This window comes from Ceraceosorus guamensis (genome assembly GCF_003144195.1).
Source record: "Ceraceosorus guamensis strain MCA 4658 unplaced genomic scaffold IE81scaffold_19, whole genome shotgun sequence".
Classification (NCBI taxonomy): Eukaryota; Fungi; Basidiomycota; class Exobasidiomycetes; order Ceraceosorales; family Ceraceosoraceae; genus Ceraceosorus; species Ceraceosorus guamensis.
Genome location: NW_020290014.1, coordinates 111,431 through 132,527, shown reverse-complemented (window position 1 = coordinate 132,527; position 21,097 = coordinate 111,431). Strand labels below are relative to the sequence as shown.

The 21,097-nt window shown below is 55.0% G+C and overlaps 8 protein-coding genes across 8 annotated transcripts; 4 read left to right on the top strand and 4 right to left on the bottom strand.

The window, feature by feature from the left end:
• The first annotated feature begins 67 nt into the window (after positions 1 to 67).
• IE81DRAFT_322349 (Metallo-dependent phosphatase) lies at positions 68 to 2,194 on the top strand. Its single transcript, XM_025513609.1, has 7 exons — positions 68 to 487; positions 601 to 671; positions 745 to 869; positions 1,100 to 1,229; positions 1,306 to 1,362; positions 1,432 to 1,513; positions 1,596 to 2,194. Exons 1-7 carry the CDS (start codon positions 324 to 326, stop codon positions 1,900 to 1,902), a joined length of 936 nt encoding a protein of 311 aa, XP_025370651.1. The 5' UTR covers positions 68 to 323; the 3' UTR covers positions 1,903 to 2,194.
• Positions 2,195 to 2,683: 489 nt separating this feature from the next.
• IE81DRAFT_322347 (hypothetical protein) lies at positions 2,684 to 4,145 on the top strand. The gene is made up of 3 exons (XM_025513608.1): positions 2,684 to 3,186; positions 3,329 to 3,539; positions 3,664 to 4,145. The coding sequence occupies exons 1-3, from the start codon at positions 2,926 to 2,928 to the stop codon at positions 3,804 to 3,806; spliced, it is 615 nt and encodes a 204-aa protein (XP_025370650.1). The 5' UTR covers positions 2,684 to 2,925; the 3' UTR covers positions 3,807 to 4,145.
• Positions 4,146 to 5,816: 1,671 nt separating this feature from the next.
• IE81DRAFT_312015 (hypothetical protein) lies at positions 5,817 to 6,649 on the bottom strand (the record flags this gene model as incomplete). The annotated part of the gene is made up of 4 exons (XM_025512449.1): positions 6,641 to 6,649; positions 6,380 to 6,569; positions 6,072 to 6,293; positions 5,817 to 5,998 (listed from the first exon to the last, which is right to left on the bottom strand). The coding sequence occupies exons 2-4, from the start codon at positions 6,516 to 6,518 to the stop codon at positions 5,817 to 5,819; spliced, it is 543 nt and encodes a 180-aa protein (XP_025370649.1). The 5' UTR covers positions 6,519 to 6,569; positions 6,641 to 6,649.
• Positions 6,650 to 10,895: 4,246 nt separating this feature from the next.
• On the bottom strand, positions 10,896 to 13,539 carry IE81DRAFT_365714 (MFS general substrate transporter). The gene is made up of 4 exons (XM_025516953.1): positions 13,099 to 13,539; positions 12,657 to 13,010; positions 11,859 to 12,547; positions 10,896 to 11,763 (listed from the first exon to the last, which is right to left on the bottom strand). Exons 1-4 carry the CDS (start codon positions 13,194 to 13,196, stop codon positions 10,964 to 10,966), a joined length of 1,941 nt encoding a protein of 646 aa, XP_025370648.1. The 5' UTR covers positions 13,197 to 13,539; the 3' UTR covers positions 10,896 to 10,963.
• A 217-nt stretch (positions 13,540 to 13,756) lies between these two features.
• IE81DRAFT_322344 (hypothetical protein) lies at positions 13,757 to 14,397 on the bottom strand. Its single transcript, XM_025513607.1, has one exon. It carries the CDS (start codon positions 14,191 to 14,193, stop codon positions 13,789 to 13,791), a length of 405 nt encoding a protein of 134 aa, XP_025370647.1. The 5' UTR covers positions 14,194 to 14,397; the 3' UTR covers positions 13,757 to 13,788.
• Positions 14,398 to 14,753: 356 nt separating this feature from the next.
• IE81DRAFT_322343 (hypothetical protein) lies at positions 14,754 to 15,875 on the bottom strand. Its single transcript, XM_025513606.1, has 3 exons — positions 15,851 to 15,875; positions 15,125 to 15,728; positions 14,754 to 15,037 (listed from the first exon to the last, which is right to left on the bottom strand). The coding sequence occupies exons 2-3, from the start codon at positions 15,528 to 15,530 to the stop codon at positions 14,943 to 14,945; spliced, it is 501 nt and encodes a 166-aa protein (XP_025370646.1). The 5' UTR covers positions 15,531 to 15,728; positions 15,851 to 15,875; the 3' UTR covers positions 14,754 to 14,942.
• A 2,840-nt stretch (positions 15,876 to 18,715) lies between these two features.
• Positions 18,716 to 19,088, top strand: IE81DRAFT_322342 (hypothetical protein). The gene has a single exon (XM_025513605.1). The coding sequence runs from the start codon at positions 18,813 to 18,815 to the stop codon at positions 19,059 to 19,061; it is 249 nt and encodes an 82-aa protein (XP_025370645.1). The 5' UTR covers positions 18,716 to 18,812; the 3' UTR covers positions 19,062 to 19,088.
• A 189-nt stretch (positions 19,089 to 19,277) lies between these two features.
• On the top strand, positions 19,278 to 20,262 carry IE81DRAFT_76124 (hypothetical protein). The gene is made up of 2 exons (XM_025517616.1): positions 19,278 to 19,993; positions 20,073 to 20,262. Exons 1-2 carry the CDS (start codon positions 19,494 to 19,496, stop codon positions 20,092 to 20,094), a joined length of 522 nt encoding a protein of 173 aa, XP_025370644.1. The 5' UTR covers positions 19,278 to 19,493; the 3' UTR covers positions 20,095 to 20,262.
• The last annotated feature ends 835 nt before the right edge of the window (positions 20,263 to 21,097 follow it).

The window sequence follows — 21,097 nt, the reverse complement described above, 5'->3', positions numbered from 1 at the left end:
TAGCTTCGCACGCGAGCGTCATCCCAAAGCTTCGCGATTTGCGGGAACGAAGCCTTTCTTGGGCCTTGCCTTTGACCGTGTCTGATTCATTCTTTCCACGCACGATCCAATTGTCGATGGGCGTACCACCTTCCGTCATAGTCTCTCCTTCTTCCTTTGGACTCTTTGCGCTGGCAATTTTGAGCATTGGGCTTCAAATCGCGAGCTCACAAGCCAGACGTTGCAGAGCCGAGGATCACCACCTCCACCTTTGCTTTCATCGATCTCGATCTCGGACGTAGTATCACGGGCGCACGGTGGCACATAGCATCATCTACTACAAGATGCCTTTCGATCTGGATGCTTGTATCTCGCAGTTGCTCTCGAAGCAGCTGCTTGGGGAAGCACTATTGAGGGAGATTTGCGAGAAAACCAAAGAGCTGCTGATGAGGGAAAGCAATGTGGTGCACGTTTCTGCTCCCGTAACCGTCGTTGGGGACATACACGGGTGAGTGTATACGCTTAGATGGGGGACGTTGTGGGTGCCGAGGAAAGCGGATGTGGGAGTTGCAGCTGGAAAGCTCAGCGAGATATGCTCTCTCTCTCTCTCTGGCTTCACAGTCAATTTTACGACTTGATAGAAATCTTCAGGATCGGAGGATACTCTCCCCACACCAACTATCTTTTTCTGGGTGAGCGCCGGACATATGTATCGCGCCCCAGTAGCATTTGGTCATCTGACCAGTCCCCTCACCCTTCTCGCAGGGGACTACGTCGACCGAGGCTACTTCAGCGTGGAGACGATGTCTCTACTGACATGTCTCAAATTGAGGTATCCCGACAGAGTGCAGTTAATTCGGGGCAATCACGAAAGTCGGGCTGTGACTCAGGTGAGTCAAGCAAACATGTTCAAGCCTTAACAGGTGTCTTGGTTGTCTTGCGAGCCCGACAAGAAGTCCAACGCTCTTGCGCTTGCGCTCGAGTGGGCTGCAGGCACTGTTCCAACCAGAGCCCGGCACGGCATTGTGATTCGCGTGGTCCAATTGCTGTCCATCAATGTCTCCTCATAGAAGCTCAGCTTTCTTACCCTCTGTACTCGGTATTCTTCTCTGCTTCCCAGACTTACGGCTTCTATGCGGAATGTATGCGCAAGTACGGAAGCGCCAACGTGTGGACCTACTTTACGGACATGTTCGACTTCCTCACTCTGTCGGTCGTCATTGACGACCGGATATTCTGCGTGCATGGCGGTGCGTCTGGTCTGAAAGCGGTTCTGCGCGCCGGAATCAGATTGACGCTGATGCTTGCGGTCCCGAACTTCGGCAGGGTTGTCTCCCAGCGTGCACTACATAGATCAGGTCAAGATCATCGATCGATTTAGAGGTGTGTGCAAAACTCTGCGTGGTGCCCAGATCGCTGCTGAAAAGAGGAGGTTGTGGGCTTTGCCGTCAGAAATTCCACATGAAGGTCCAATGGCGGACTTGGTATGGTCAGATCCGGATCCTGCCGCGACGGACTTTGCTATCAGTCCAAGGTACGTCAAAGCCGACTTCTGTGGATCGACGACCAATATCACGGTCATCGCTGACAGATGCTTGCTTCCTTTGTGGTCTCAGAGGTGCTGGCTACACGTTTGGCTCAGCAGTAGTCAAGCATTTCTTGGAGCGAAACAACATGCATCACATTCTGCGAGCTCATCAGCTCTGTATGGAGGGGTTCTCCGTGCTCTACGACGACAAGCTGTCGACGGTCTGGTCAGCGCCTAATTACTGCTACAGGTGCGGGAACATGGCGAGCATATTGGAAGTTGGACCAGATGGATCGAAACACTTCAACACGTTTGCCGAAGCGCCTGAGAACGAGACGGATGGACAGGCTCAGCAGAACCAACAGCAGCGAGAAACTCCTCAGTACTTTTTGTAGCGACCGCTTTGCTCCGATCGCTCGCTTGACGAGACATATAGGGACCGAAGCAAGCAGTTGCTCGTCCACTCCCTCTTACGTCCGCCTCGTTCGCCTCCTGCTCCTCAATCTTTGCAGCTAGCAAGTCGTCACCGCCTCAATCTCTGTCCTACCTGTCTCGCATAGAGCAAGCCAGAGCACCGTCTCTGAAGCTAGTTGCTCACGTCTCTTGCCTCTTGCCTCAGCATCGCCGAGCTTGATCGTCGCTGGCGCCTTGTATAGTAGAAGATCACAATTGATATCCTCATCAGCACGTCCTGCTCAAAATTGCACGCTCGTTGACGCAACATCGGAAAGCCAATTGTGTCTGTCTTGTCTGTTGTCTCCGATTGTCTCAACGCCACGAGCATCTATTTTTCTATCGAGTTGGGTTGCGACCTCCTAGACTGTTGAAGAATGCGGGTCGGATTCGTCGTCGCTCGATCGTGATTCACGATCCGTGTTTCACGATTGATGTGATTCACGATTCACGATTCACGATTCACGATTCACGATGCACTCACTCACGACTGTTGCTGTGCCAGCCTGATGGTTGGCCGTGAAGGCCTAGATTGTTCTCGAGAAGCTCTTCGCTTGCCTCGGCTCAATTTCAACTCGTGACTCTGTGCTCGCTCCCGCGCCTCCTGCGCCTCGCACGCCATCCTTTGCTTGGCCTTCGCCGGGGAATTTTTCGAAGCACGAATCCTCATCAAGAAGTGGAGAGGTGCGGGAACGGCGGTGCATGCGGTGTGAGTTGCATGCAATCCTCGCGCTCGCTCGCTTCGGTCTAGAAGATCCAAGTTTTGAGTCCAAGCGTCAGCGAGTCCAAGGGCGAGTCCGTCGGATACATCAATTGAACAGATACGCTTGCCTTGTTCATTCTCTTCCCCTTTCGACCCTTCATCTCTTGAGCAACAACATAGCCAGCGCGGTTCCAACAGTCGTCCCTTTGAAGCGTCATTGCTCCCATTGCACCGAGTCACTTCCCTCTCTAGCATCCAAACAATGGCGACCAACATTACTCATCATGCAGGCATCACCTACTCTGAGCGATCTTCAGCTCTAGGCGTTGCGGGCTCGACGCTTTGGTTCACTGGTCTCTCAGCATCCGGCAAGTCCACCATCGCAGTAGCGCTCGAGAACAGGCTGATCAGGAGCGGAAGGAACAGCTTCAGGCTGGATGGAGACAATATCCGGTTCGGTTTGAACAAGGATTTGGGCTTCAGCCCAAAGGACAGGGAAGAAAACATTAGGAGAATCGCAGAGGTGCGTATAGAGAGCGCATACATGCAATGCCGCTATCAGCTCAAGCGGTGCAGGTGCGGTATGCAAAGAGCCACTCATGCACGACCATTCTGACTCGCATTCGCTCCCAACCCCCCTACGCGATGTCATCGTCGTACCCCAGGTGTCTCTGCTCTTCGCGTCCAGCTGCGCAGTCACCATCACCTCCTTCATCTCGCCCTACGCTGCCGATCGAGACCTGGCTAGATCTCTGCATGCAAAGCACGATCCTCCCCTCCCTTTCATCGAGGTGTTCGTCGATGCTTCTGTAGAGGAATGCGAAAAGAGGGATCCCAAGGGCCTGTACAAGAAAGCTAGGGCTGGAGAGATCAAAGGTGAGCAGATAAGGTGGGGCGGGAAGGGGAAAGCTGGTGCTGAAAAGTCATTGGGCATGTATTCAAGCTGCTACCTCATCAATTGTAAACTCTAGCTCACTCCGTCGCTTCATCACAATCGCAGAATTCACCGGCATCTCTGCTCCGTACGAAGCGCCTCAGAAGCCGGAAATCCACATCAAGGCGGGTGCTACATCGGTGGACGAGGCGGTGGAGCAGATCGTTCAGTACTTGGTCAAGAATGACATCATTCCTCCCGAGAACTAGAGCGTCACTCGAGGCAACCAATTAGCCCGAATGTCTGGAAGACGCTAACAAGCACCTCACAACCTCACATGGGCTCGGCATCACGGATGGCGCATGAACAAGGATGAAAAGCAATTGACATTCTCTGATGAACGAGCCCAAAAGAGTGTCGGCAGTTGGATCAGGTTTCGGTGCGTTCTGAAAGGAATGACTCACGACCCTTCGAGGAGGGCGCGCGGATGAGATATCCGTGCCGATAAAGTAGAACTTGAAAATGGGGGAGCAAGAGTCCTTGATCCGATGAGTCGCTCAAAAAGAGAGTGATGCCTAGATAGCTCGAAAAGTCAACATTAAGTGTTACACATTAGACAAAAGTCTGTTCGATTTTGGAGGGCTGAGGGGGGTTAGAAGGTTGCCCATCAAGCGGATGACCCCGAAGATGATGACACAAAGCGAGAATGAAGCCGACGCGATGAACGACGCTTTTGGTGACGGGACACTGATGACGTTGCGAGTGGAGGGAAAGGAATCGAGATGAGGACCGGTGAAGATGAGGAGGCCTGGTGACACGTGAGTCGAAGACAATCGAGGAGCCTTTCCGTTCTCACAGGGCGTAACAGGAAGGCTGGGCGCGAAGCTGCAGACGATCGGTGAAAGGGATTTTTTTTGTCGGAAAGGCGAGGTGATCTGGCACGGGTCCAACTTCTAATGTTGCAGAGTTGGTATTTCTCGCTTGACGTCAGCGATGCCGAGCGGAATCACATCCACTGCTGCGCTGCCGAAGGCGAGGCCGAGATGGTGCCAGACATCATCAAAGCCTTGCTCTCGGCTTCGTCGAGGTTGGCGGCGCAAGAAAGGGCCAGCGAGTGATTTCTGTTGCGCTGATGGGGCAGAGGGATGCTGGGATCAACATCATCGTCCATGTCGCTGGAGCTCGTGTTGTTGCTGATGCTGCCTTCTGTGTCACAACGCCAAAGATCAGGGTTGTTGCTTAGGGTAGAGTTGACCGAGGTACTTGGCGTCATACCTTGGTTCGATTCAGTCTGCTCCCGTTTGGCGCCATCCAGACCTGCAGGCGCTCCCATTGCTGGAGGGACGCTGTGGTCCACGGTGTGTGAAACCATGCCTTCGCCGCGTGACATGTAAGGGCTCAGGTGAGGACGAGGTGCGCCGCTCATGGTGTGGCGCATTGGGCTCGTGTGGTTGATCAAGGGCAAAGCGGGACCATTGTGCACAAGTGCCGAAATGGTATGGGCGCGATTGTGACGTGTCGGTCCAATCAGTCCGGCACTTCCCTCGGCTTCGTCAAATGCGCTGTAATTCGCAGCATAGGCTCCGAAAGAATTGCGAGGCTCCGAAGGAGAGCTGAGCAAGGTTCTAGGCTGGCAGTAGTAGCTTCCGACGCTCTCCATCGGTGAGACTCCAGCGCCTTGGTCCAGCCCACCGCAGGGCGAAGTTTGGTAATGCGGCGAAATTTCTGTGCTAGACGCCGGAGTCAAGGTCTGCCATGACGCATAACTTGTCTGCGGCGAGTTGGAACACGAGGACGAGCCATGCGCGTTGTGCTGCTGCATCGGCGCGGTGACCCATTGCGGACTAATCGACCGATCGTCGTACACTGCTTGTTCGTGTCCGCGGTGAGGGGTTTCGCCGGCCAACCAGCTCGAAAAAGCGTGCTGCGGCACTGGCCTATGAGCCTGTGGGTGGTCGATGTGCGACTGCATGCGGCCATTTTGGAAGCTAAAGTAGGCGGACTGCGATGGAACCTCGATCTCGCTGTGGTCGAAAGAGGTCTTGACGGGAGATGTAGAGTTGGAGATGGTGTGTCGACGATTCGATCCAACCTGGCTCATGCGGACTACGCTCTCTGAGCCTCGACGGGCGTACGTATCATTGGTTGTCATCTCGTTGTCGCCTGCTGAAGATTGCCTTGACTCCATCGCTTGGCGGGCGCGCACGCGAACGAGATACATGTACCTGCGCGCGACGTGAGACAGGTCAGCGTGGACATCGTGAGTGTGATGGACCGTCTTATTCTACTGACCTGTTTTTTAGGCTGAGACCTGTACGGCGCCCGAAATGCTCGTGAGCGATCCGTGACCAGTGTCGACCGACGGCGCGTACTAGATTGAGCAGACGCTCGTCCTCTTCGGGTGTCCATGGGCTGCGGCAGATCGTCGGGTCAAGAACATCATGCCATCGCTTGGAGCATTCTGATGGACCACAAGAGCACCATGGAAAGGTCAACAAAGGAGTACGGCAACTGTTGACGCTGTCAGAACTCACGTTCGCTATTGCGAGTGCGAACCTCTTTGGCTACTTGCATCCACTGAGGACCATTTTTGGCAATGGCGTGACGCAAGCGCTCATCTTCTTCGTCGGTCCAAGCGCCGCTGCTCGACGTCGCGCGGTCTCTCATGCACACCCAGCGCTTTCTGGCGTCTTTGTTGTTGCGGTTGGGCGGCAGAGCAGAAGCGACTCTGTGCCAGTCGATGCAGCCTGGCGTCTCTGTGCGAAGCCGAGGCATGGGAAAGAGACTGCAAGTCAGATGCCTTTCAAGAATTGTCATGCTATGCGGAGCTATAATCGCTCACCTTTAGTGACGGCTTCCACGAGCAGCCGTTCTTCTTCCGGTGTCCACGGGCAGCGCTTGCTGATCCTGGTTGCAGGCCCCATAGCCACAAAATTACGCGACATGACAACGGCTTGTGGCAGTAGGCTGGGTGTAGACATTGGAGAACGAGCGCTTGACCTCGTCGGAATAGTCAGAAGTGGCAAGGAGGCCTGAGCAAGGCGGGGAAATTTCAGAGTGAGTGGAGTGAGTGATGAGAGTGTGATCGGCGTAAGATGCTGACGATACGGTGTGGTGGCGGTGGCGGGGCGAAAGGCAAATCGAGGGCGAAGTACAGAGGTCGGAGCTGGGGAGAGAAGCGAGATACGAGGCAGGCAGAGGAGCTAGACTTATAGCTTAGGTCGAATAAATCAAGCAAATTCTTGAGGTGCGCCCGAGGCAGGATTGAGAAGGCAGGTAGGTGGTGGGTAAAGGAAAGGTTGCGTTGATGTGGGAACGACGGAGAGGGGTGCGTGTGTCGGCGGTAAGAGGGTGCCGCAATTTTATAGACGCCTCTACAGCCCAAGCGCAAGCACGTAAAATTAATGAAGCGACGACAGCGAGTCGTGAGTCACAGTGTGAGTGAGTCTTGCGCTGCCGTGCGAACACGATCTCTGCCTTTGGCTAATTGGGCGTGCAGCAGAAGAGTGAAGGCAAATTCTAGCTTAAAGACGTTGAAGTGAAGTCACGAGTGCGTGGACTGTGCGCAAGTATTTCCAATCCGACTCGTGTACCACAATGTGAATGTGCGCAGACTGGAATCTTGGCTCAGCACGAGCTGTGCGCAGACTGCACAAATGCCTATGGCTGATGTCAGAGTCGTGAGTCGTGAAGAAAGGTGTTATCAGTCCGCTGTGAATGCATAAGCGTCGAGTCTGGTCTCGCGTCAGTGAGCGAGTCAAACGTGCTGTAGGTGGCCATGGGCAATGGAGCACGAGTGGTCCAATCGCTGTGGCTTGCGCCCGTGTGACTGCGCCATATGCTGCATCGAGCAGACTGGCACTGAGACCTAATTATGGGCGTATGCTGGTCGCGCATTGTGATTTCATTTGAGCTTCATCCAGGGCATATTATAGCAGGAGGGGAGAGCACCAGCATGCATCGTGCGATCGCGAGCAGTTGGCAAGAAAGGGCGCCAATTCCGAGGCCTGGCTCTGTATGTCGGCTGTGGCTCCTGCAGATGTGTCGTCCTCGGAAATGAGGGTGAAAAGCCGTCGGTTTGCGTCAGAGGCCTATAGAGCTCGATCCCAAGAACGTCGTGCGAAACGAGAGATGACGGCGCCGTCCGACGCGAATTGCGATCTGCTTTCAGAGGCGAAGTGCCCGCGTGTGAAGCACCTGCTGATAACAGCTTCAACTCGACGGAGCGCCGATGCCGCGCTGCGTCGTTGGTGCGTGTGCCACATGCGACAAATTCATGAATCCACATCACGAATGAGTCAACGTGAATGAGCTGTGCCTGCATGACGCCCATGGGCTCCCCGCTCAATTCCAGCGAGTGGCAAGAGCGAGGGATGAAGTATAGTGTCCGTGCTGCACGCACGGATCCGACACTGTAGCGCTTCAAGTCGTGAGTCATCTGTCGCCATTTCCTCTGTAGATTGTCGCGCCAGGTCGCCCGGCCGGACACCGCGACGGAGCGATTAGAGAGAGTGGTCCGGGATCCTAACATCTCGGCAAAGCAGCACCACTCGTCATCATTTGATGAGAGTGTGACTGCAGGCGACCGGATGTGCCTAATTGTTGCGATGCTTCTAATCGCAGGGGCGCGGATGCTGGAGGGCGAGCGCAGATTGATCCGCCGCCTTACCTCGGGTTGCAGTGTCTTTCTCCACGTGCGAAATGAAGTCGTCCTTTACACGGCTTGGAACCTGCTCCTCATCATCTGGCTGGTAGGTGCTGCCTGGGTGCGTCGGGTGCGCGGGCTTCGCCATCCCTCCGACACTCTCTTCCATTCCATACACGATTGGGCTGTATGAAGGGGGCACCTCCCAAAGGCCTTGTGACGATGAGCTCTTCGTCGGTCACCTCCACCATGCAGGCACCGCGCATCATTGGTCGACGACCATATGTAGGCATGCAGGTGTCTCCAAGTCATTAGGACGCCCTGGGAGTAGACTGTCGAGATAATCTTCGTCCAGCAAATGCCAATCAGGATGCGGTCTGGCGGAGGGGCGAGCAACAATGTCGAATTGATGGGGCAACAATGTGGAGTGTGTTGGGTCCGCCAATCGTGCGATGTTGGTGCATATACCACGTCCCTGAGCGTGATCGAAACCGCTGCGGCGTCCCGCTGCGAGTCCCATACACGAGGCTTTGTCTACGCAGGCGTAGGCTCTGCGCCCATTTGCCCTGATCCTCGCCTATCAACGGACTCGCAATGAAGTCTAAGTAGTTGTAGCTTAGATGCTTTCTCATGATTCCATATCCGCCTGAGACCACTGTAGCGCAGATATATTGAAGCTCGATCGATGTGCGATGTTTACCCAAACTCCATTCCGCTCAGATCGAACCTCGAGCAAAGTGACCGTCAAGTCTGTTGCAGTCGCAAGTCGTGTGCGGGCGATCTCACCTCTACTTCGCAGCTTCAAGTCCTCTCTACCCATCCCGACTTGAATGATCCCGACACCCCGCTCTCAAAGCGCAAGGTGTTCACCTGTATGCTCATTGGTGTCTGCGCAACTAGAGTACACCCCCGATTGACAGGTCGCTGTGCTCTCATGCGGATCGGTGCGCTCGCTCACGAGGCACAGCTTGAGTATTCCGCTTCCACAAAATCTTCGGGACTGGCGTTCATGTTTTGATCCATCAGTTAGTCGGACCAGTCTGCTCCGGATGAAGGCGCTTGCCATCTGCGCCCGCCGTTCCACCATGGATCGCGAATGTAAAGCTGGTGAGCAAGCGCAGACCCGCAAGGTAGAAAATCCTGATCCGCACGCACCGCGCTCGCATGCTTCGAAAGCTAGCATGGCTTTTTCACTGTCTTGTGCGATCTGCGGCAAAGCACCACCACTCTCGAAGCTCTGGCACACGTTGGACTGATGCGAAGCGGCGGCAACCGAGGTGAGCCTGTAACGCTCATTTGTTGACTGCTCCGTATTGCAAGACTTACGTGGAGGTGTTTCACATCATCCTGAATCAGCTGCCAAGTAGCTTTAATCTTGCCTTCAGTGTTGAGGTCATCGGTGCGGAAAGCGGCGTATGTTTTCGAGCTGTTGTTGGCACGACAGCGCAGATGCTTTAGAAACGGGCGGAGGCGCAACCTTCTAACACCTGAAGACGTCCAAATAGACGCACAGAGCCTCCTCTAGACTTGACAGCTCTCGCTTCAGCTGAGAGAAGGCATACGAAGAGCCGTCAGGCATACATGCGCTTCGCAAGCTCCATCTGTGACTGTTGCAGCAACCGCACCTGATTTTCGTACGCAGCGCTGCTCTGTGAGCAGACGTCGAGGAACCCTGGTTCAGCCGCTACAGGCCTGGGTATCTCACGCTCCCAGCAGAGCAAGCATCCAGGACTTACCTTCTTGGCTTGCGCGTGGATGGCAGCGCGACGTTTCTTAGCACTTTCCGCTGCCAATTCTGAAAGAGCGGGTAACACCTCATTAGGTCGTGCTAGCGTGCTAGCGTCTCTGGCTCGATTCTTTGCCCTCCTCCTCCGCCGTTTCCAGACGAACCGCTCATCTGACCCATCATACCACCAGAATCGAACCTGCAACGAAAGATCACAAGGCTCAATACAAATGATCGCATACATGCATCCATGCAGTCCCCACTTACCCAATTTGCGAGGCCGGATCGGCGGCGACGGCCCCACGTTTGGGTGCCATGACGAGACGCGCGCGCTGGTTGTTGCCTATACAGCTCCTGAAAGGCGATGTGCGACCAGTATCGACCTCCTCTTCCGATACGAGTAGCGATGTACGAGAGACTTGCCCGATGCCAATCAAGAATGTGAATGCTTTGATGGCCAGTCGATTGCTCAGTGTGCACTGTGACTGTGGAGGACGGGATGGACGCGCTTCCTGAAGGGCCTATAAGCTGTGCTTGAGGTCCGCGCGGAAGCGGAGCTCACGCATGCATGGACGCGCTATGCGCTATTACGCGCCGTCGCATGGGACGACGACACGACGAGCTTGCACGCGTACGATCTTAATCGCGAGCGACACACGACATGCAACTCATCAACACTCACAAAGCAGGACCCTCGATCAAGTCGGAAGACGAGGATATGACGCATCGAAGCTGCACTGTTAAGCCAAGTTCCTCGTCAGAGGCAGTCGCTGCACAACTTGCAGAGCACGAGCAATAACGCCCCCATACACGCAAACATGTCGTATACCCCCACCGCCCTTCTTCGTGGTCACTGAAACGGCTCCCCAAAAGTTGCGCCTGATTCATTCACAAATGACGACCAGGCCCGGTCTCTCGCTCTTGCGCGCATGGAATCGCCAAGCAATATCACATCCCATTCGCGGACGAAGGGATGAAAATGGCACGAGGGTGGCACGTAGATCTAATTGTGGATCATGATACAAAATGACGCGAGCTGGGCAAGTTGATCTAAATTACAAGCGACTTCTCCACCTGTACCACAAGGGTAGGATGCCTATGAGCGCGACGAGGCTGACAGCGCTAGTAGCCGCAAAGCTGGGGCCAAAGCACGCTCTTCCGACCAGGCATAACTTGTCTGCTGGTAGCGAATCTTGAGTCAACCCTGCCACACTATCGAGTGCGGGCGTGTGTGTCCCGAGCAACCCAGCTGTACGTCCTGCACTTCCGTCTTGAGACGAGAAGAGTGCTTGTACAAGCACACCATGGGCCATCAAGCAAGCGTCTCCAAAGCTCGGTTTCGCAAGACCTGCAGTGAAGGCTCTCGCCGCACCCAGCTTCATCGCCTCTGCACCAAAGCCGTGCAACGCTGCATTCGCCTGATTCTGAGTGCGTTGCGCGACACTGTCGCTGACTTGAGCAAAGAGGATGCTGAAGCCAAGACTGCCAGCCGCAGCAGCGTACGTCATGCTTCCCCAATTCCTTCCAAAATGCTGTTGTCCCCACGCGATTAGAATTACGGAAGGTATGAGGGTAAAGAGCATCCCATAGCCGGCTCCGACGGCCGAGCACAGTGCTGAGAGACCAGCGATCGAGTCGAGAGCGCTGGCGGCATAGACGAAGGAGAGCAGCAGGATGCTTTGACCCGCCATTAAGATAGTGACTCGAGACATTCGAATTTGAGATAGGCGGTGCAGGGCACGTCGGATCGGAGACTGAGCCCTTGTAACTTCGGAGCTCGATGCGAATGGACGAGTAGGATCCAAGGCGTCCGAGGCCAGACCTGCAAGCAAGCGAGATATTGTGTTGGTGGTGGCTGATGAAGGGCGAAGTCTGTTAACATGCAGTCCTCGCCAGATTCGCCGCCAACAGCCGGCATCATCGGACGAAAAGATTGGCCAAAACACTCACCCAGCACACCAACGAGTCTTGTTCGCACTTTGAGCTCCTCTCTGCCGATCTGGGAAGCATCGGTGGCGTGCACCGCCAAGAGACTGACCACCATGCTTCCTACACTCGACATGACCATCTCTGCACCTCCAGCCGCTGCGAAGAGCAGCAAAGTAAGGCTCCAAAATGCTGGCGATCGCAAGTACGCGCGAAAGGATGGCGACGACGACACTAGAGGAAGGGTCGCGGGCATCGCTGGAGCATTGCGGTCGCTTTCAACGTCGCCTCGCAGTAGTGGGGTGGCTTCCGATGGTTGCTCGGGTACTGGCAGACTCGTCGGAGGCGCAATGCCTGCTGGCACCGTTTCCGAGCCAGGCAACGCGTGGCCTGTCTGATGACTGCTTTCCTGCGAAGCGCTGGCTCTTTCTATGGCTTGACGCGCTTCCTCCTCCTTCTGCTGTGAGACCACGCCGTGATATCCCCCAAATGCGAAGGCTCCAAACACGTTGACTACCGCCAGCAGGGCTCCCAAGAAGCCGAGAAAGCTAGGCGCAGACAGATCACCGGTTGAAGCATCTTTGAATGCTGGCAGATCCGCCAATTGGGTGAGAAAGAGAGAAGAGAGGCTGAAGAGGGTGCTGGGTATGGAGAGAGCCAAGGAAGGATGCGAGGGGAAATAGTGCGTCGCAGCCCGCAGAGATGCAAAGAAGCTGCGGCATCGAGAGAGCATCGTAGCAAAAGCACGTGTGAGCTGTCGCTCGTCGTCACCTCAGAGGGCAATGCTATCACCTCCGTTGTGATTCAGACATCACCACTCACCTGGCAGCAACGCCAGCGCCCACGAGCAGAAAGTAGCCCATCATCAGTCCCGCAGCCTGAGCCGCCTTTGTGTCGTCTATTGCCAGAGCGGATTGCAAGATGGCAGCCCCTTCCGTCGCATTCATCCTTGCTCTAAGCGCTTCGGCATCGGCGCCGGCCATGAGAGCGTATCCTGCGCCGAACAACAGAGCAGCAGAGATGCAAAGAGGCCGAGGACCCCTGGCATCCGCCAAGGCGCCCCAAGGACCCGCCGTAATGTACTCCCCAAGGACCGCGCCGGCCCATATCGCGTTTGTCTGGGTCAAAGAAAGACCCAGGTCGCGTGTGAGATTGGGAGCGAAAAGCGGGAAGCAGCTGTAGACCGGTGGTCAAGAAGAGGTTCATGTCAGCCCAGCACTGCATAAGCCGTCACATATGTATGCATACGCAAAGGCTTGCTCACAAGATGCTGCCAGCAGTGACGGAGCAGGCACCGATGGCGCTTGCGGCCAGGATGGTTTGCCGCCTGCTCCTCCTCCGGCCTGCCTCTACGTCTGACATGAGGGATGCGATCAACGGCGTCTCGTCCACTTGGGGGCGCTGTGGCGCACTGCTGTATTGTTCGAATAGCCCAGTTCCTGATGTGAGAGGTAAGAATAACGAAGTGCCCAATAGTGGTGCGTCTATTCGTGCGTGCTGCTTTCCAAGTGCGCTCTTCCGATCTACGTTTGCTACGGTCTATGCAAAGCGTCGTCTAATCTTTGTGGGAGAGAGATGAGGCGCAAAGACGTGAAGACTTAGAAATAGTATGTGCTCCCTTGTCGCCTGTACAAAGAGTGGCAAGCCTTGTATTTCCTAAAGCAAGAGCGTAGACTGTAACGAGTGAGGCTGGGGATGATGAACGCGGTGGGTGTCGAGTCAGGCTCACCTGCATGCATGGCCGTCGTCAGGAGGCGTGGCGTGCAGCGAGCCTCCACACGGCTAAGTCAACGATTGCGCGCCTTGGATTCGACTGTGACGACGCGTGCGACTGCATGAGGCGTCACTCGCAGCCGTGAGTGAACTGGTGACTGTGACCGCCTCGCGCGTCAACCCTCATCATCCAACACGGAGCTCCGTGTGTGCAAGCAGACCTCATTCACCAACCTGAAACTCACCGCTCGCAATCCACGTCCTCCCTGTCGTTATGCGCACAGATCTGCCAAAGTCCAGTCATGCTCGTCGCATACAACGAATGGAAGCGCCGCAGTGTGAGAACTCGCCGACAATGCTGGCGTGGTGGTCCGTTCGCAGAAGTATCCCACGATGTCGCGACCGCCATCGCGATGATTTGCTTGCAAATCAACTGCGTTAACAGTACCATGATTCGGGTACGCTGGCCGGTACAAGCACGCAACACACACGCACAGAGAGCACACTTGTGGGAACACGTTTGTGGGGATGATGGATAGGATTGGCGAAGGGAGGGGGTTGTTGTTTTCTTCTTTAAAGTAGGTACTCGGGGCTCGATACGGCACTTGGGCTCGGAATACGTGAGAGGGGCGGTAGAGGAACTCATTGGAGAGTTTGTGGCGAGACAAACAGAACAACTTTGATAATTGGCGAGAGGACGAGGAGAGGTGTTCGGTTATGCGACGAGAAAGGTAAGATCGGATGGTCGTTGAAGCTCAAGGCGCCGAGTCAAGTCTTCGGAACGCGGTTGGAACACACAACAGGATTCGAGTCGGAAGGTCGTTATGGAGATGGTGGGGAAATTCTTTTGTCGGGTCTCTTCGATGGTCGCTCAAGGGCGTTTGGAGGATTTGGAGAAGCTGCTCGACTAACAGACATCCTACTGGGCTGACCTAGTTGCAACACTCAAGCCCGAGGTCACAGCACGCCTTGTGCTCAGGGGTCTCTCCTGCCCATCTCGCCATCAGAGCTTGATCGCAAGGCCAGGCGAATCTGGACTTAGTCACTGTCCCAGCTAGAGTGTTTTCGAAGGCACTCACACCCCTTGACGCGCGCCTTCGATGCCTCACGTTTGGCATCACGGGGTGCAGCAGGGCTCTCCGTGATCGCAGCAAAATTCTTCGGTGTGATCCCGCTCGCGCCTGCCGATCGCCGTGAGAACTGAATCAAGGTGATGCGCTTCAATCATCACACAAAGCGACTTTGATGCCATTGCAGCAACTCACGCACTACGCCAGTCTCCTCGCTCGCTTCACGTTTCGCGAGCGAGCTCTCACGAAGCTCGTCTGCAAGACCGACGGTGATTCAGGGACAAGGTGTGCTGTCAGCATCGTCCCGCGTTCGGACTTTGCATCGTCAGCTATACTCGCTCTCTTGCTGGACTTCGGCTCCAAGCATGCGCTTCTGCAAGGAAGACCTCTTGGTGTTCTGACTTTCATCTTTAGCAGAAGGTACGTCCGAGCCCTGTTCGCGGGCACTCGTCTTCTCCACCTCATCTTCGCGTTGAACGTCTCGCTTCACTGCTGGTTCCGTGGAAGATACCAGGCGTGCCATATCATCCGCCGCGACGCGTCTCATCAGATCCGCGATTTCGTGGAATCGACGAGGAGGAGGGCAGCAACCACCGATTTTTCCAAAACAGCAAGGAATGACTTGTCTGGGTTCGAGCTTGTCGCGCTTTGATAGGATCAGGTCGGTCGAAGGCTTGCCATCGGTGTGCCTGCGTTCCAGCTCCGTCGTCGGCACTCGCCTCTCCGTCGTCAATTCGAGTCCACGTCGGACGGTCTCCTTGCAGCATGGGTGCTTGAAAGGGTAGCAGCATGGACTCGGAGCCAGTCGAGGCTCCAAGGTTTCACGCCTCATTAGTTCGGTTGCTTGTGATTGTACTTCGAGCTCCCTTGAGGGATACACCAAGTCTATGGAGGGGCCGGAAAGGATCGTCATGTAAGCCTAATCGGCGTTGGTGCAGGTGCTAATCGCTCCGCCACAACGCCGAGATCGTAATCTTTTGAGATCGAACGCCGTTGCAACAGATGACCAGCACGGAAGCCGAAGTCGGGTCACAGTCGGGGTACATCGGTGCCAAATGCTTACCTTTGACCACCAGCTCGGAGAGTGGACTCGTGGAGGATGCTCGCTTTTGTGAGTATGGCGAATAGCGCCTTTTGGGCTGTGGATTTACCTCCACTCCTCGAGGTGCGGCGGCGGATTGCCTCTTTTCTAATAGACCATCCCTCAACATCAATACTGGGTTACACAAAAAGGGCATCAGTAGTTGGTCAGCGCAGAGACTATAGCTCTTCTCACTCACCGCCGCGTTGAGGTTCTTTGAGCTGCATATCACGGCGCTCTGGCATCTTGTCGAACTTTTGAAGAGGAGGCTGAAACCCGCAACACTCATCAGCCTACTCGTTGCAGCATATGCTGCATTGTTCCGGAGGCTTGGCTTCTCACCTCGAGTGTTTGAGCTGTTGCAACTGCCATAGAACTCTTTGGAGGAAAGGGCTCTTCGCCGCAGCAGGGACCGATTCCGTCCTTGCAACACAGGACGAGCTCTTCCGGAGTGTTGGTTCGTTTGGTAACTACCGACGGGGTTTGGGTAGGAGGAAATTGCTCGCAGCAGGGGCCGATTCCTTCGTTGCAACACGTATAGGGCTCTTCAGGAGTATGAGTTCGTTTGGCAACTACGGCTCCCAACGACTCGAGGCTCTGCAGAGGGACCAAAGTCTGGCGTTGAAGGGTAGGCAGAGTCTTGGCGCTTCTCGCTTCGAGTGTTTGAGCTGTTGCATCTACCGTATCGAATCGGGCAGGAGGATATAGCTCGCAGCAGGGATCACTTAGGTCCTTGCAACACGGACCGGCGTCTTCCGGAGGGTTGCTTCGTTTCGCAACTACGGCTGCCAATGTCTCGCGGCTCTGGAGGGTGGCCAAAGTCTGGCGGCGAAGGGGTGGCAGGGCGCAGCACGGTAGTCGGATTGGCTGACAGCAATTACTCTCGAATTGTCTAGTCTTCAGGTCTCTCTGTCTCACGCTTGACTTCTCCGAGCGATGTTCTGTGGGAGAGCGGGAGATCAGCTCGAGTGCTGCATGCAACCATGCGTGGTGTGGTACGTACCTTCCTCACCCTCGAACAGGTTCATTGCAGTGCCCCTTTGTAAAAGTGGCATTGCGCTTTGTCCGTCCGAAATGGGCACTAGATCTCGCTTGGGAGGTACATACTCGCAGCATTCAACACTGACGTCGTTGCAGCAGGCTGACTTGTCGATCTGGGCTCGTTCGCTCAAAACCACCTCTTTGAATCCGCCGATACCGGGAGGAACACAGCGTTGTAGAGGGAAAACATCAGCTCCGAAGCTACAGGTATGCTCGGTAGTCACAAAGTCGGGACTTTGCAAGCCTTTGGCAGTGCAGAGTGCGACTCGCCAAACCTCGACGGCGCGAACGGACGAGAGATTTGACTCACTAGAGTCGGGGCTACACAGCGCAAATGATGATGCAGCCACAAAGGAGATCGCAAGAGCGATCAGACCACGCGTGGTGCGCATGGCGGCGAGGAGACAGACGTTGTTGGCAAGGCTCGACGTAGGCTAGGGTCTTGTCAATTGCGATGTTTTTGTGTAAGTGGGTCAAGGCTTTAGGAGAGCAAAGGACGGCCAGAACATGGCCCCTTTATAGACGAAAGGATCGTCTCCCGCGAGCAGCACCCCTGAGCGAGATGTCAGACAGCAGGAGTCACCCACGCACCGCCTGCAACGCATTCGCCCGTCTGGAGGTCCTTTCCGACACCTGCGAGGATGACGGGACCGTGAGACGAGAAAGTTAGTAATGAGCAACCTCTGACACATTTCGCTTCCGGAATGGCTTGCCGGCAGCCAGAATGGTCATTGAGTCCTGGCAAGTGACTTCCATGCGTTCGTGGGGATCGTCACTTGAACATGCTGATGTGCGCGATGCTTGCACTGCACCCTCGAGAGACGTCCTCCTTGCAGACTTTCCCAATGTCGACACTCTCCCTCTCACACTTCCTTACCTCGTGCTCAAACGTTCGTATTGCCACTCAGTGCTCATCGTGGGGATAAGATTAGTAGTGAGTGGCTGATCGACGACCCTCGCAGTTCCTCTGGCTCCTCCATAGCCCGCTAGCTACGCACGGCGATCCTGGCTGATTACTGTGGGTGCCAAAGTGGACTTTGACGACGCTCTTTGCCAGACGGTCGCCTTCAATCTCAGACAGACGAACTTGTCCTCAGAGGCCTCCCTTCGTTGTTTCCCGGTCGGGCAAGCGCATGCCTCCTTGCTCGGAGCCAATGGATCAGAACATTCAACTCATCAAGAGACGCAGCAGCTCAGTCTCGTCGGACGAGGACAGTCCGAGAATTCCGGACAACAAGGACTCAAGATAAAGTGTCTCAATGCCACGCCGGAATCGCTTCCACAAAGGACTCCTTTAGTAGTGTCATTCGAGCGAACATTGGCATTGCGCGATGGACCGAACGCACTATGGCAGCATTGTGACGCCATTCATCAAGCGGCCTCTTCACCCAAGTAGACCTGCTCCAGCGCAGCGACTGGGCTCATGCATCACAACCTCTTGGGTTCGGCTGCAGCTGGATACACTCAGCGCTGTGATAGAATGGAGGTGAGCGGTCGAGAAGCATCACCAGGACAGTCGTCCAGTAGCTGCTCGCAACTCACTTTATATGGCATTGTCAACATTTCATGAGCCACTTGGCAGCAGATTCCGTTGTTGATAGTGCACAAACACCATCGCTTGCTCCATTTGATGTCTCGCACATCTAGGTCTTGGCCAGCGGATGGCAAGACTTCTTTGGTGCCGATCGCTATCGGTGAATCATAATGCAGAAGCAGAGGTAAGTGATGGGGACGGTGTTGTGTAATCGAAATTCGACGCAACTCGTGACCGAGTAGATGGTTCCCGGATTTGAACTCACATTGAGCACACGCCAGTAGACCCGTCAACATGAGCATGAAGGCTGCCACATCGAGTCGGAGTATGAGCATTCTGTCACCTCCTAGTGAGTGGTGAGAAGGATTTGCTGGTCGCAGGCCCAAGGATGGAAAAATGAGTGTTTACCGGTGCTTCGTGTCGATTTCCCTTACAGTGTGAGAGACTCATCAGATCGGACTGGGCGAAGTCATCAGCGCCACTGAAGCGCTCTTTATACCAGCAGCGAGCCTTTATCTTCCCTGCTGTTGACTTGGGAAATGCCTCAGTGCGTCCTCCAAGCTCTGCTGATGATCGATTCCGTTGACGCAGCCGAATGGATGATTCCGAGCCCAGTAACCTTGCTCGCAAATAGACTGTCCCGAAAAGTCACTTTGGCATGGTGTCACCTCGCGATGGCATGCCAGTACTCAGGATCTTTCAGATGCCGGCCAAACGCAGGCTCTGACAATCCTCAGTCCGCTAGCCCCTGGAGCCATTGTGCTCGTCTTCGCTCCGCAGCAAAGTAAGCGGAAGCGCAGAGGGATGCCTTCCCGGTTTCATCAGGCACGAACGGCATTTTATTGCCAAGCAACGTGAGCTTTCGTATGCTTCCATGTCAGCGCAGACTACTCACTACCGTCGCGCCTCAGGAATTCCGCTTTGTTCGACAAGATTCGCCAAAGTTGCAACTTTCAGAATACCTGGGCAAGTACCACGGTCGGGACCGCAGCGCGGACCTCGACGCAAGACGGTAAAGCGCGTTGGATAAAACGACGTCCAACCTACGTCACTGGTAGGCAAGCGAGTCTTGTGATTGATACGAGCCGGAGCAGATCCGCGATGACTAGTGCGGAAAGTCAGGGCGACGTCTTCGACCTACCACGTCCTGAATGGTGCCAATCTTTTTTTAGTTCTCATATGTTGCACTCACAGCCCAAGGTAAACATCGGAGATCTCGGATGCTGCCACAGAGGCGACGGACTGGATTCGAGCCATGGAGCATCAAGATCAGAACGAAGGTTGCCGGTCGTCTCGATCGATCGTATGCGCAGAGCTTCTTCGGAATGCTGAAGCACAGGCAATTCAAATGGACGCGCTCAGCAGGCTCAAGTACCTGTGCTCTTCTGATCTGTGCAATTTTGCTGAGGGGTGGTAGCAATGTCATCCGCGCCAGCTGTATCCCTTCCAGGAGGCAATGTCTTGGGGAGGCGTCGTCATTAGGCAGGCCCCACAATCGACTCACGCACTACTGCATTAGAGCGTTCTATGTGTGCGTCGCCACGCGCCGCCACACTCGCAGCTTACATGTGATGTGTCATGGATGTCACGGCGTCAAAGAGTTAGAGAGTTGCAGCAGCAGCAGCAAGCAGTGTTGCGCGCGGGACGCTGACGAGTGGAACTTGGCACACGCGAGTCATCACATGCTCGTGACTTTGCAGAAGCATGGGTCCAGTGGTCAGTGAGTATGCCGGTACTCATTGACACTCATGCCGGTATCCACTGACACTCACGCACCGATGCATCCATGCCATCTAAAGGGCTGTATTCACCTGGATGTGAATCGGGACCGGCCGGGCTACGCCCCGGGTGAGAATCACGACTAGTCAGTCATCACATTTGAGTCAAAAGCAGTCAATAGCCACGGAGTCTATGACTCTGTGATCGCGACTGATTAGCGCAAATTAGGCGACAGGGCTGCTGGTGCGATTACTCGGCTGTTCAGAGGGTGCGACATAGCAATGCAATATGTGACAAAGAGTGAGTCCGTGTCGGGATGTGCGACCGTCAAGCAGAAGTTATGAGACGACGTTCCGCAACTGTGCCAGCCAATCCCAACTCAATCGTTATCGTTTCACGTCCGACGAGAGCACTCTATTCCGGCAACTCTGGCTTATTGGCGTCGTTTGCCATGCTACCATCGCGACAGCTGACGGTGACATGCCGATGTCGTCTACGTCTCAACGGAGACAAGACCAAGTGCTTAAGGACTGAGGCGATGTGAAAATGTCACTATGGATCCTAGCTTGGTTATATAACAGCAGCGCCTGCGCCCCTCTTCAAGCAATCCCCCCCTCAACTTTAGCGAAAGCAAATCTGACAAACCCACCAAACCCACAAGTCAGCCAAGATCGCTCTTGCTATGCATCAATTTCGCCTTCTCACCTTTGTATGTTTGGCAAGCGTTCTGGTGCCGCTGAAGTCGAAGGCCAACGCCGACTCTGGTGAGTCACGAGTCCGTACCGATTGTAGGCAGTACCACCTCTGAGCACCAAATCTGTTGCATGGCCATCTGCATTCCAACGACGCTTTTCAAGTGAGTCTAGCGAGCAGATCGGCTACACAGCCTCACCCACGTACTGACAGTGCGCTCTCGCCCTAGTTGACACCTATAGCTCGACTTCTTCACGCCCGGTCTCACAATCCGGTAAGGGTAGTGTGCTCGAGGGCATTTCAGTGCGCAACGTTGATCCGAACTTTGCTCTTGCAGTCGCGCTCGTGGGTGAGCATGGCTCTCACCCGACGGGGCCTGTACAGGCGTTCGCCTGAGTGCTGCGAGACGGAC

Bases quoted from the DNA above. Each gene is read 5' to 3' on its own strand.
- IE81DRAFT_322349 (XM_025513609.1), top strand. From the start codon at position 324: ATGCCTTTCGATCTGGATGCTTGTATCTCGCAGTTGCTCTCGAAGCAG. The intron at 870-1,099 runs GTGAGTCAAGCA...TCTGCTTCCCAG, and splicing joins AAAGTCGGGCTGTGACTCAG to ACTTACGGCTTCTATGCGGA. The intron at 1,363-1,431 runs GTGTGTGCAAAA...CTTTGCCGTCAG, and splicing joins GATCATCGATCGATTTAGAG to AAATTCCACATGAAGGTCCA.
- IE81DRAFT_322347 (XM_025513608.1), top strand. From the start codon at position 2,926: ATGGCGACCAACATTACTCATCATGCAGGCATCACCTACTCTGAGCGA. The intron at 3,187-3,328 runs GTGCGTATAGAG...GTCGTACCCCAG, and splicing joins ACATTAGGAGAATCGCAGAG to GTGTCTCTGCTCTTCGCGTC. The intron at 3,540-3,663 runs GTGAGCAGATAA...TCACAATCGCAG, and splicing joins TAGGGCTGGAGAGATCAAAG to AATTCACCGGCATCTCTGCT.
- IE81DRAFT_365714 (XM_025516953.1), bottom strand. From the start codon at position 13,196: ATGTCAGACGTAGAGGCAGGCCGGAGGAGGAGCAGGCGGCAAACCATC. The intron at 13,011-13,098 runs GTGAGCAAGCCT...ACCGGTCTACAG, and splicing joins GTCACTGCTGGCAGCATCTT to CTGCTTCCCGCTTTTCGCTC. The intron at 11,764-11,858 runs GTGAGTGTTTTG...GCCCTTCATCAG, and splicing joins AAGACTCGTTGGTGTGCTGG to CCACCACCAACACAATATCT.
- IE81DRAFT_322344 (XM_025513607.1), bottom strand. From the start codon at position 14,193: ATGAGTTCCTCTACCGCCCCTCTCACGTATTCCGAGCCCAAGTGCCGT.
- IE81DRAFT_322343 (XM_025513606.1), bottom strand. From the start codon at position 15,530: ATGACGATCCTTTCCGGCCCCTCCATAGACTTGGTGTATCCCTCAAGG. The intron at 15,038-15,124 runs CTTCCACGGAAC...GCTCGGACGTAC, and splicing joins TGATATGGCACGCCTGGTAT to CTTCTGCTAAAGATGAAAGT.
- IE81DRAFT_322342 (XM_025513605.1), top strand. From the start codon at position 18,813: ATGCCTCAGTGCGTCCTCCAAGCTCTGCTGATGATCGATTCCGTTGAC.
- IE81DRAFT_76124 (XM_025517616.1), top strand. From the start codon at position 19,494: ATGCTGCCACAGAGGCGACGGACTGGATTCGAGCCATGGAGCATCAAG. The intron at 19,994-20,072 runs GTGAGTATGCCG...TGCCATCTAAAG, and splicing joins AAGCATGGGTCCAGTGGTCA to GGCTGTATTCACCTGGATGT.